Here is a 13337-nt window from a genome sequence, read left to right as displayed (position 1 = left end):
TGACTACCATCAATAGTGATTATAACACACAAGCCTCAGGGGCCGAAACACTGAGATTGCACCTCAAAAAAAAATAGCAATTGTGACGTCATCGCCGAGGGCTGTCAATCGTCACTTGGTTCCGGTCGCGCCTGAGGGGACTTCCGCAACCGGCCTATCACGTGATCTACAAAACGATCGCTGATTAGGCGTGACGCGCTGGAAGTGATTGGCGGCGTTTCCGGGACACGTCGCGCGGTGCGCCGGAAGTGGTTGGTGGTTGGCGGTTGGCGATGGAGACGGTGTTCGGGCTGCCGTTCGCGCTGCTCCAATGTCCCAATGTGAAGCTGAAGAAGCCGGGCTGGCTCCACATGCCGTCCGCCATGACCGTGTACGCGCTGGTTATCATTTCCTACTTCCTCATCACCGGCGGTGAGTCAACCCCCCTCCCCCACCCCCTCACCCTCCTCCGGCCAACACCCCCCCCCCCCGGTCCCCCCGCGGCCAACACCCCCCCCCCCCCCCGGTCCCCCCGCGGCCAACACCCCCCCCCCCCCGGTCCCCCCGCGGCCAACACCCCCCCCCCCCCCGGTCCCCCCGCGGCCAACACCCCCCCCCCCGGTCCCCCCGCGGCCAACACCCCCCCCCCCCCCCCCCCGGTCCCCCCGCGGCCAACACCCCCCCCCCCCCCCCCGGTCCCCCCGCGGCCAACACCCCCCCCCCCCGGTCCCCCCGCGGCCAACACCCCCCCCCCCCCCGGTCCCCCCGCGGCCAACACCCCCCCCCCCCCGGTCCCCCCGCGGCCAACACCCCCCCCCCCCCCGGTCCCCCCGCGGCCAACACCCCCCCCCCGGTCCCCCCGCGGCCAACACCCCCCCCCCCCCCCGGTCCCCCCGCGGCCAACACCCCCCCCCCGGTCCCCCCGCGGCCAACACCCCCCCCGGTCCCCCCGCGGCCAACACCCCCCCCCCCCCGGTCCCCCCGCGGCCAACACCCCCCCCCCGGTCCCCCCGCGGCCAACACCCCCCCTCCCCCCGCGGCCAACACCCCCCCCCGGTCCCCCCGCGGCCAACGTCCCCCCGCGGCCAACACCCCCCGGTCCCCCCGCGGCCAACACCCCCCCCCCTCCCCCCGCGGCCAACACCCCCCCCCCCCCCCCCGTCCCCCCGCGGCCAACACCCCCCCCGGTCCCCCCGCGGCCAACACCACATCTCCCTCTCTCCGTCTCTCTCAAACCCCTTCTCGGTGATGCCGCCATCCCCATGGGAGCGGGAGGGGGTGAATGTCTCCTGTTGCCCCGCCACCCCGTGAGGGTCGTGTGTGAAATACAAATTGTTAAATGGAGTCTTGAGCTGCTCGCTCGCCTGTAGGTCCGGGGATTGTTGGCTCCACAGGGTCAGTCAGTGAGTTGGGCGGCTCGCTGCTGTTTAACTCTAACATTGGACAGTAGCCTTGATCCTGTTTTTAAATTAGTCTCTAACTTACACGCATGAAATCTCTCAAGATTTTCGCCCTCACCATGATTTAACCCTAGGTGTAGACTGCAGGTCCTGTGTAGGGTTTGGTAATCCCTCTTCTTTCCTCTCTTCACTTCATGCCCTTTGGTTCTGGTTATCGATGCTCCAATCTGCCAGTGACACCTGTGCTCAATAATTTTAATTTCAAAATCGCTGTTGGAGCCCTCTTTAATATCTTCCTTAACTGAGCATGGTCAAATTGAGACTGGACTGGGTGAACATTAAAATACAATTTGATGTTTAACACAAGTCGGTATTCATGTGTCAGCCTAGATGGTGAATGTTGGTAGCCTGTTGGATTTGAGAAAAGGAAACAGTTGCAGCCAAGGCAGTAACTGATTTTGATTTTCCTCTTTCCTTAGCTCAGCGTGCTGAGTGCCTCTACTGCACCCTGATCAGCTATATCTCTAGAGATGGGCATTGCAGCTGGTACATTCTTGGTCTGTTTTGTTCAATACCACATACCAACTGAGCCATGGAGGAGGCCTGTAGAGTAGCTATTGGACTTTTAAAATGATTATATTTTTGAGACCCTGATGATTTAGCTGGTTAAAGCTTTGAGTCGCTGAACCATGCAGATCAGGAAGGTCCTGGGTTCAGTGCTTGACCTATGCTGGTTTAGTTGATCTCAGCAAAGGTGGGGGTAGGGAATTAGCAAATAATCCAGGGTGCCTGCTTCTAATTGGAATCCAGCAACCTATGATGGATGTGTGTGTGTGTGTGTGTGTGTGTGTGTTTGGACACGGGATGAGGGAAATATCAGGCTTGGCTGTGATGCAGTGCTTTCTCCTTCATAGTCGAATAGCCTCCAGACACGAATTGTTCTATTTGCGTGCACCTCGGCAATCATTTGGATGAGATAATGAAGAATGACTGGCACTTGCGGAAGGATTCAACGTGGTCAGGAGGGAGGCACGTTCACTTGAAATACTCAGCGTACCAGGCTGTGAATTGTTTTGCAGCCACTGCGATCAGATGCCAGGAAACCTGGTCTCATTTTCCTCCAATGTTGTGATTAGCTTTTGAGCAAAATGGTTTTAATGGTATAGAAACTGCATGTGAGGAGTGCTGCAGAGTTGTCTGCTCATTTGCTGCTGTATTTGTAAAGATTTTTAATGCTTTGTTATTAGGTATCATTTATGATGTCATTGTGGAACCTCCAAGTGTAGGATCAATGACAGATGAACATGGCCACCAGAGGCCAGTAGCCTTCTTAGCATACAGGTATGACTGGGATGCCACTGCAGTCTTTTTGCTTCGTTTTGTTCTTGTCAGTTTTCTCCCTTTTCCCCACCTCTGAAGACCTTGAATCCTTGCTGGTAATGGTTCCATAGATGCCAGTTACCTTCTGGATTGTTGCCCAAGTGGACATTTGTATGGATTACTATTTTCATATGTAATATTAACCTGGATGGCAGGCTTCAGTAGGTTATTCCAGGTTGGCAGACAGGGCATCACAACTGAGCATTATCTTGTTCTTACTTGATGTCTACACGTGTGCCCCTCTGTCAGTGGCTGTTGTATTTACCCCTGTAAACCAAGGGCACTGAGGCCATTTGTGCCCCGGAATCAAATCTGGGACCTTTTTGGTCTGTGTGGTTCAGCTATCGAGGGATAAACTGACTGCGTCAGTAAGGCATCACCTTGTTGCAAAATTACAATACAGCTAAGTTTTTGCCTTGTTTTGCTAATTTTAAAAATTGTTTTGGAATATCTCTTTTTAGTTTTCAAATCCGAGAATATTTTCTTTTAAAAATGGTTGTGTTTTAAACATAACTGAGGTTTATAGCCTAATCAGTCATTCAGCAGAGTAATTGGGTGGTGGTGGGGGGGTTGATGGTCAGAATTCAGGTACTGCACTTCCAGTGATGTAAATATAATGGTCTTTTCCAACAGCCACCTTGTATTATTATTTTAGAATGGGACTGTTATACATATAGTAGAGCAGCATGCTGATACCTTTAGTAATAGGAGAAATTAACCTTTTATTGTGATTGGTAATCAAAGCTCATTAAAATTGAGACCACGTGTGTCTCTGATGACGCTTTACAGAACAAGTAATCTTTCACATTCAAATCCTTAAGAGTAGCTCCAGTGCTTGAGACTTGTTCCCATATGTTGTTCCTTATCATGGAGCCACAGCAAATTAGAGCTGAGGATGTTTTTTCTTTTCACCTTTGCAGAGTGAATGGACAGTACATTATGGAAGGTCTTGCTTCTAGTTTTCTGTTTACAATGGGAGGTCTAGGGTTCATAATCTTGGATCGCTCAAACGCACCCAACATTCCGAAGCTGAACAGATTCCTGCTTCTATTCATTGGTTTCGTCAGTGTCCTGTTGAGTTTCTTCATGGCGCGAGTCTTCATGAGAATGAAACTGCCGTAAGTAGCAATCTGCCCACCTGTACCAAATGCTGCTCTTGTGTTGTATCTTTATTTCAAATAATACACACTGCTGTTTTTACTTACTTTGTCCAAACACATTTTAACCTTTTTTAGTTTAGAATTTGAGCATTTATGGTCAAGGAAAGTTACATCGAAACTACAGCATAGAAACGGGCCATTCGGCCCAACTGGTATGATCCACATGAATGTCCTTCCTCCATACTTCATCTAACCCTATCAGCATACCCTTCTATTCCTTTCTCCCTCGTGCTTATCTAGCTTTCCCTTAAATGCATCAATTCTATTTGCCTCAACTACTCCTTGTGGTAGACCGTTCCACATTCTTACCACTCTTTGGGTAAAGAAGTTTCTGCTGAATTCCCTATTGGATTTAATAGTGGCTATTTTATATTTATGACCTCTAGTTTGGGACCAGTGGAAACATTTTCTCTACGTCTACCCTATCAATCTCATTATCTTAAAGACCTCTACCAGGTCACCCCTCAGGTGTCTCATTTCTAGAGAAAAGAGTCCCAGCCTGTTCAGCCTTTCCTGATAAGGATATCCTCTCAGTTCTGGTATTATTCTTGTGAATCTTTTTTGCACCCTCTCCAATGCCTTTACATCCTTTTCATAATATGGAGACCAGATCTGTGCACATTACTCCCAGTGTGGTCTAACCAGGTTATATACAAGTTTAACATAACTTCTTTGCTTTTCAATTTTGCCCCTCGAGAAATGAACCCTAGTGCTCGATTTGCTTTTTTTCTGGCCTAATTAACCTGCATTGCTGCTTTTAGTAATTTAAGTATCTGTACCCCATGATCCCTTTGCTCCCCTCTCCCATTTAGACTCTTATTATCCAAGCAGTGTGTGGCCTTCTTATCGTTCCTACCAAAATGCAGCACCTCACACTCATCTATATCGAAATTCATTTGCCAATTACATGCCCATTCTGCAAGTTTATTAATGTCTTCTTGCATTTTGGCACATTCTTCCTTTTGATTTAAGTACACACCCCAATTTGGTGGTGTCTGCAAATTTTGAAATTGTACTTCTGATTACCATATCCAAATCATTAATGTAAATTGTGAACAACAATGGTCCCAGCACCGATCCATGTGGAACACCACTTCCTGCCTTTTGCCAGTCTGAGTAGCTACCTTTAACTCCTACTCTCTGTTTTCTGTTTTGTAGCCAACTTGCTATCCATTCTGCTACCTGTCACCTGACTCCACACGCTCTGATTGTAGCCATGTGTCTACAATGCGGTACCTTATCAAAGGCTTTTTGAAAATCCAAATACATTACATCTACTGTATTAGCCTTATAGAATCATAGAATCATAGAAGTTTACAACATGGAAACAGGCCCTTCAGCCCAACATGTCCATGTCGCCCAGTTTATACCATTAAGCTAGTCCCAATTGCCTGCACTTGGCCCATATCCCTCTATATCCATCTTACCCATGTAACTGTCCAAATGCTTTTTAAAAGACAAAATTGTACCTGCCTCTACTACTGCCTCTGGCAGCTCGTTCCAGACACTCACCACCCTTTGAGTGAAAAAATTGCCCCTCTGGACCCTTTTGTATCTCTCCCGTCTCACCTTAAATCTATGCCCCCTCGTTGTAGACGCCCCTACCTTTGGGAAAAGATTTTGACTATCTACCTTATCTATGCCCCTCATTATTTTATAGACTTCTATAAGATCACCCCTAAACCTCCTACTCTCCAGGGAAAAAAGTCTCAGTCTATCCAACCTCTCCCTATAAGTCAAATCATCAAGTCCCGGTAGCATCCCAGTAAATCTTTTCTGCACTCTTTCTAGTTTAATATCCTTTCTATAATAGGGTGACCAGAACTGTACACAGTATTCCAAGTGTGGCCTTACTAATGTCTTGTACAACTTCAACAAGACATCCCAACTCCTGTATTCAGTGTTCTGACCAATGAAACCAAGCATGCTGAATGCCGCCATCACCACCCTATCCACCTGTGACTCCGCTTTCAAGGATCTATGAACCTGTACTCCTAGATCTGTGTTCTATAACTCTCCCCAATGCCCTACCATTAGCGGAGTAGGTCCTGGCCCGATTCGATCTACCAAAATGCATCACCTCACATTTATCTAAATTAAACTCCATCTGCCATTCATCGACCCACTGGCCCAATTTATCAAGATCCCGTTGCAATCCTAGATAACCTTCATCACTGTCCACAATGCCACCAATCTTGGTGTCATCTGCAAACTTACTAACCATGCCTCCTAAATTCTCATCCAAATCATTAATATAAATAACAAATAACAGCGGACCCAGCACCGATCCCTGAGGCACACCGCTGGTCACAGGCCTCCAGTTTGAAAAACAACCCTCTACAACCACCCTCTGTCTTCTGTCGTCAATCCAATTTTGTATCCAATTGGCTACCTCACCTTGGATCCCGTGAGATTTAATCTTATGTTACAACCTACCATGTGGTACCTTGTCAAAGGCTTTGCTGAAGTCCATGTAGACCACGTCTACTGTACAGCCCTCATCTATCATCTTGGTTACCCCTTCAAAAAACTCAATCAAATTTGTGAGACATGATTTTCCTCTCACAAAACCATGCTGACTGTTCCTAATCAGTCCCTGCCTCTCCAAATGCCTGTAGATCCTGTCTCTCAGAATAGCCTCTAACAACTTACCCACTACAGATGTCAGGCTCACCGGTCTGTAGTTCCCAGGCTTTTCCCTGCCTCCCTTCTTAAACAAAGGCACAGCATTTGCTACCCTCCAATCTTCAGGCACCTCACCTGTAGCTGTCGATGATTCAAATATCTCTGCTAGGGGACCCACAATTTCCTCCCTAACCTCCCATAACGTCCTGGGATACATTTCATCAGGTCCTGGAGATTTATCTACCTTGATGTGCGTTAAGACTTCCAGCACCTCCCTCTCTGTAATATGTACACTCCTCAAGACATCACTATTTATTTCCCCAAGTTCCCTAACATCCATGCCTTTCTCAACCGTAAATACCGATGTGAAATATTCATTTAGGATCTCACCCATCTCTTGTGGTTCCGCACATAGATGACCTTGTTGATCCTTAAGAGGCCCTACTCTCTCCCTAGTTACTCTTTTGCCCTTATCTACTCTTTCTGTTACTTCAAAGAATTCAATAAGGTTGGTCAAGCATGACTTTCCCTTCTGAAATCCGTGCTGACGACTAATACTTTTTTGTTCTTTAGAAGTCTTTCTGTTACATCTTTGAGTAAAGATTTCATTATCTTTCCTACCACCAACATTAAGCTCACTGGACTGGTTCTATCTCCCCTTTTAAATATAGGAATAACATTAGCTGTCGGCCAATCCTCCGACACTATTTTCTAGTGAATTTTTATATATATGTCATTGAAACAAGAGTAGACCATTTAGCCCCTCGAGCCTGTTCCGCGATTCAGTGAGATCATGGCTGATCTGTGACCTAACTCCATATACCTGCGTCAGCCCCACATCCCTTAATACCTTTGGTTAACAAAAATCTTTCCATCTCAGATTTAAAATTAACAATTGAGCTAGCATCAACTGCCATTTGGGGAAGAGACTTCCAAACTTCCACCTTTGCGTGTAGAAGTATTTCCTAACTTCACTCGTAATAGCCCTGGCTCTAATTTTTAGGCAATGTCCCCTAGTCCTAGCCTCCCCAACCAGCAGAAATAGGATAGATAGAGAGAAGCTAGCAGTTCCCCTTAATATCTTAAAAACTTAGATCAAATTACCCCTTAATCTTCTAAATTCCAGGGAATACAACCTTAGTTTGTGTAATCTCTCATAATTTAACCCTTGATGTTCAGGTGGTATTCTAGTAAATCTACGCTGCATTCCCTCCAAGGCCAATATATCCTTCCTAAGGTGCGGTGCCCAGAACTGAACACAGTACTCCAGGTGTGGTCTAACCAGGGCTTTCTATAGCTGTAGCATAACTTCAACCCCCTTGTATTCTAGTCCTCTAGAAAAAGAAAGACTAGCATTCCATTAGCCTTTTTGATTATTTTCTATACCTTTCCAAGACATTTTAATCTATGTACATGGACCCCTAAGTCTCTTTGGACCTCCACTGTTTCGAGCTTTTCACCATTTAGAAAGTACTCTGATCTATCCTTTTTAGATCCAAAGTGAATGACCTTACACTTGCCTACATTGAAATCCATTTGCCACAGTTTTGCCCGTTCATTTAATCTTTTAATACCGCTCTGTAATTTTATACTTCCATCTACACTACTTACAATGCTGCCTATCTTTGTCATGATGTGGAGATGCCGGTGATGGACTGGGGTTGACAATTGTAAACAATTTTACAACACCAAGTTATAGTCCAGCAATTTTATTTTAAATTCACAAGCTTTCGGAGGCTTCCTCCTTCCTCAGGTAAATGTTCAGGAGCTCCTGAACATTTACCTGAGGAAGGAGGAAGCCTCCGAAAGCTTGTGAATTTAAAATAAAATTGCTGGCCTATCTTTGTGTCATTGGCAAACTTGGATATGTGGCTCTCTATCCTGTCATCTAAGTTGTTAATAAATACAATGAATAGTTGAGGCCCCAACACAGATCCCTGTAGGACACCACTAGTCACATCCTGCCAATTTGAGTACCTGCCCATTATCCCTACTCTGTCCCCTGCCGCTCAGCCAATTTTCTAACCAGGTCAGTAATTTGGTGTCAATTCCAAGAGCTTCGACTTTAGTTAACAATCTCTTCTGAGGGGCTTTATTGACTGCCTTCTGGAAGTCCATATAAACAACATCCATAGACAGAGAGGGTTGATGAGGGCAATGCGATTGTTCTGGTGTATATGGACTTCCAAAAGGTGTTTAATAAACTGCCACATAATAGGCTCGTCAGCAAAGTTGAAGCCCATGGAATAAAAGGGGCAGTGGTAGCATGGATGCGAAATTGGCTAAGTGACAGGAAACAGAGTGTAGTAGTGGACGGTTGTTTTTCGGACTGGAGGAAGATATACAGTGGTGTTCCCCAGGGGTCGGTGCTGGGACCACTGCTTTTCTTGATATATTTTAATGACTTGGACTTGGGTGTAAAGGGCACAATTTCAAAATTTGCAGATGACACAAAACTTGAAAGCGTAGTGAACAGTGAGGAGGATAGTGATAGACTTCAAGAGGACATAGGCTGGTGGAATGGGTGGACATGTGGCAGATGAAATCTAACGCAGAGAAGTGCAAAGTGATACATTTTGGCAGGAAGAACGAGGAGAGGCAATATAAACTAAATTGCACAATTCTAAAGGGGGGTGCAGAAACAAAGACCTGGGGGTGTATGTGCACAGGCCATTGAAGGTGGCAGGGCGGGTTGAGAAAGCAGTTTTTTAAAAAAAAGCATACGGGATCCTGGGCTTTATAAACAGAGACAGAGTACAAAAGCAAGGAGGTTATGTTGAACCTTTATAAAACACTGGTTTGGCCACAACTGAAGTATGTGTCCAATTTTGGGCCCTGCACTTTAGGAAGGAGAGGGTGCAGAAAAGATTTACTGGAATGGTTCCAGGGATGAGGGACTTTAGTTACATGGACAGACTAGAGAAGCTGGGGTTCTCCTTAGAGCAGAGAAGGTTGAGAGGAGATTTGATAGAGGTATTCAAAATCATAATGGGTGTAGACAGAATAGATATAGAAACTCTTCCCATTGGTGGAAGGGTCGAGAACCAGAGGACACAGATTTAAGGTTATTGGCAAAAGAACCAAAGGTGACATGAGGATAAACCTTTTTGTGCAGTGAGTATTTATGATCTGGAATGTACTGCCTGAAAGGGTGGTGGAGGCAGATTCATTCATGGCTTTCAAAAGGGAATTGAATAAGTACTTGAAAGAAAAAAATTTGCAGGGCTACGGGAAAGGACGTGGGAGTGGGACTAGCTGGATTGCTCTTGCAGAGAGCCGGCGCAGACTCGACTGGCCGAATGGCCTCCTCTGCTGTAACCGTTCTATGATTCCCCTGTCCACTACTTTAGTCACCTTTTCAAAAATTCAATCAGGTTCACCAGGCATGACTTCTTTTAATATTTGGGGATGCAATCCATCCGGTCCAGGAGTGTTATCCTCCCTAAATTTGATTTAGTTTATCGATTATCTCCCTGCTTTCTATCTTAAATGTTTTAATATTTTTTTCGATCTCCTCTTCTAATGTCCTGCCTACCTTGTTCGTCTCCCTGGTAAAGGAGGCAAAGTAACTATTCAATATTTCTACCATTTTGCTGTCGTTACTTGTAAGTTTATCTTGTGCATCCCTTAGTGGCCCTATCCCTATTCTGATTTTTCTTTTGTTATTGTGTCTTTAGAATACCTTACTATTTATTTTTATATTCCTTGATAATTTAATCTCGTAGTTCCTCTTTGCTTTCCTAATTGTTTTTGTAACTTCTTTCCTAACCCTCTTCATATTCCCCTTTGTCATCCTCTCCTCTATACTTAGTGTATGCCTTTTTTTAGTTTCAATTTTACCCTTATCTCTCACTTCCTCCATGTGTTTCATTACTGGTTAGTTTGTTCTTGCTGTTTAGAGGAATATATTTCTCCTGAACTCTTATTGATCACCGTTTTAAATATTACCCACTGCTGTTCTATTTCTTCGTCTGTCAACATTTTTTCCAGTTTACCTTCCCTATTTCCATTCTCAGCCCCTCACAATTAGCTTTTTTCCAATCTATTACTTTCCTCTTTGTCTTTCTTATGTCTTTCTCAAACATTTTAAACCTTATTATGTTATCGCTATTGCCTAGATGTTCCCCCACGCTTACTTCACATATCTGTTCTGGTTCATTTCCCATTACTAGAACCAGCAGTGATTTCTCTCTTGGGCTTCTCACATACTGGGTAAGAAAGGCATCATGTGCACACGTTAAAAACTCCATTCCCTTTTCTCCTTTCCCAACCTCTTGCCTGTTTATTTGGGGGTGGTTGAAATTTCCCATGATTATTATTCAATGTTTTTTACTCAAGGTTGTAGGAAAAGGGGTAAACACATTGGTTTCATGTAAAGTATTTGTAGGCAGTATATCTTGAATAATACTGCAATCAGTTGTACTAGACAAGTGGAGTTGTGTATGACAGGCATCGATTTAAGAAGGATTAATTTTCATGGGCCAATTTTTAAAGGTTGTGGGGCTGCAGGTGGCCCAAGGGGCACGGCTTGGACACCCCTGCCCTAGGTTCATGCTTTCATCGCGACCTCAGGACTTGACTTCTTGAATACTCTCCCAGCTGGCTTCCCTACCTCAGATGTTCCATAAGCTTCAACTCATCCAAAATGCTGCAGCCTGTATCCTCGTTTGCACTAAGTCCCCAGTCCCATTACCCCCTCTTCAAGCTGCACTGACTCTCCATACCCCAGTGAGTTGACTTCAAAAATGTTGTCTCCATTTTTAAATCCCTCCATGGCCTCACCTCATCCTGCTTAGTGATGATCTCTAGCCTAACATCTCTGCATGCACCTACCACTCCTCTAATACTGGCCCACTTCTTCATCCCATTGGTCGCTGTTTATTTAGCTACAATGCTCTGGCTCTGTGGAACTCCCTACTTATTTCTCTCCATTTGCTATTTTGCTTGCTTCTTTCAGAACCTCCTTTAAAAACCTTTGGCAATGCCTTTTTCCCCTGTCTTAACCTTCTCAGCATCTGCTATTTTGTGTTTGTATGTGTTATATATGTATATGTGCCATGGAAATGGAAAAATATTGTTGATGTACTTCTTTAAATAATTCCATGCACGGTGGTCTAGTGAGGTTCTGTAAGATGCTTCTAGGCGGTTGACTCCACTTGGAGGCTTCTCAAATTACACCATGGCTGTTTCCATTTGTAATTTCTTTTACTCCATCATTTGATCCAATTTTACTTTTTTAGTCAGCTCAAAATGTCCTGATTTTTTATTTATATATAAAATTCCTTCTGTGCTGGATCAGGCTTGATGTGAAAACATTTAAATTATTTATGCATCTTCATAAATGATGCTTTCCTTTTCCATCTCATACAATTTGAATGCAAGATGAGGGTTAAGGCAGCAAAACATTCCCATTTATTAATGAAGCAAAATGTTGTCTAATCAAGAAGTGCTTTGTGCAATGACTGCCTCTGACCAGTTTTGAAACATAACCACAGCAGCCATTGAGAAACTTGTAGGTTTTAGGATTGAGTCACAGGGTATTAATATTATTTCTCCTTTAAGTCAAATATTTGCTTGAGAATAAGACAGTGGATTAGTTGAAGGACTGGATGGCACAGTGCCTCCATTGGACCAAGGTTCGAAACTAGGGCCATCTAATGGTATGAAAATGTCCTGTCTGGCTGAGTCCTATCTGAAGAAAGCTTGGAAAGCTGCAACCTAGTTCCTCATGGGCTTGGCTGAATGGCACAAAAGTCCTCACAATTATTACTGAATTGTCAGTCTCTCCTTAAGTCAGTACAGCATTGGAAAATTCAAAAGCACAAATGTTTACCAAAGGGTGATTGAGCTAATTTCTCTATTTAAATTCTATTTTTCAGCATGAATATAATTGTGCATTATGTTCTCTCTACAAACTGATTAGCAGTGTTTTGCTAGGTGGAGTAAAACACCACTTTTTCACCAAAAGTTTTCAAAATTTACTGATGGACCAGATTTCTGCAATGTACCAAATGCCATTTTGTTTTTTTAAAAAAAAATTAGATTCCTAGTTGCTTTGCGACTGGAGAAAAAAACTATCACCTTGCTGCCATTGAGGTCAGTTCCTCCCTAGTGTCCGGAGGTCATTTTTAGTGTGCTGGAAACTGAATTAAATCATGGATTTGTTTCATGGTGAATGTGTGCAATATGTCTTATTAGTTTTGATCCATTGAGGGAATAACAACTTGAGCCTATTTGCCCTGGAATGGGAATGGATGATATTACTATGTAATATAATTTGTTTTTTAAAGATCTGAATTTTTTTTTCAGGGGTTACTTGATGGGTTAGATATCAAATTAGAAGTGCCAAAGCCAGAATTTCCATAATGGAGGAAACCAACCCGAAACTGTGTAAAGTTGTATGCTGTGATGTGGAGATATAAGAGCATTTGTAAAGAACACAATAAATACATTTTTACAACATTTGTATTAAATATGGTACTGTAGCTTTATTAACTGCTGTGAACTGTTTCAGTTCAAAGATAACACTATCAACTCATCAGTATCATGGTAAGTATTTGAAGAGCCAGGGGGAAAAGGTTTGCATGTGCAGCTTGTGGTTTTGCTGTTGCCAACGGGGTAAACTGTTATGTAGGCTGCACCGCTGTAATTGTGGACTGAGGGAGGTCAAGGATGTTTTTATATGCAGCTGAGACAACCCTTAGAATATTACATTTGATTTTTTTATCACCTTATTTCTGGTGGGCTTAGTCATGGATTAAAAAAGGTGCAGAAGACTAATCAAAATAATTGC

General features: G+C 44.3%; 1 protein-coding gene across 1 annotated transcript; it reads left to right on the top strand.

Annotated features, from left to right (window-relative positions):
- The first annotated feature begins 225 nt into the window (after positions 1-225).
- ostc (oligosaccharyltransferase complex subunit) lies at positions 226-13006 on the top strand. The gene is made up of 4 exons (XM_067989723.1): positions 226-411; positions 2627-2720; positions 3680-3877; positions 12854-13006. Exons 1-4 carry the CDS (start codon positions 273-275, stop codon positions 12870-12872), a joined length of 450 nt encoding a protein of 149 aa, XP_067845824.1. The 5' UTR covers positions 226-272; the 3' UTR covers positions 12873-13006.
- Positions 13007-13337: the final 331 nt, after the last annotated feature.

The sequence above is a fragment of the Heptranchias perlo genome, chromosome 1 (assembly GCF_035084215.1).
Source record: "Heptranchias perlo isolate sHepPer1 chromosome 1, sHepPer1.hap1, whole genome shotgun sequence".
Lineage (NCBI taxonomy): Eukaryota > Metazoa > Chordata > Chondrichthyes > Hexanchiformes > Hexanchidae > Heptranchias > Heptranchias perlo.
The sequence above is the reverse complement of the archived record's forward strand: the minus strand, read 5'-3'. Positions and strand labels throughout refer to the sequence as shown.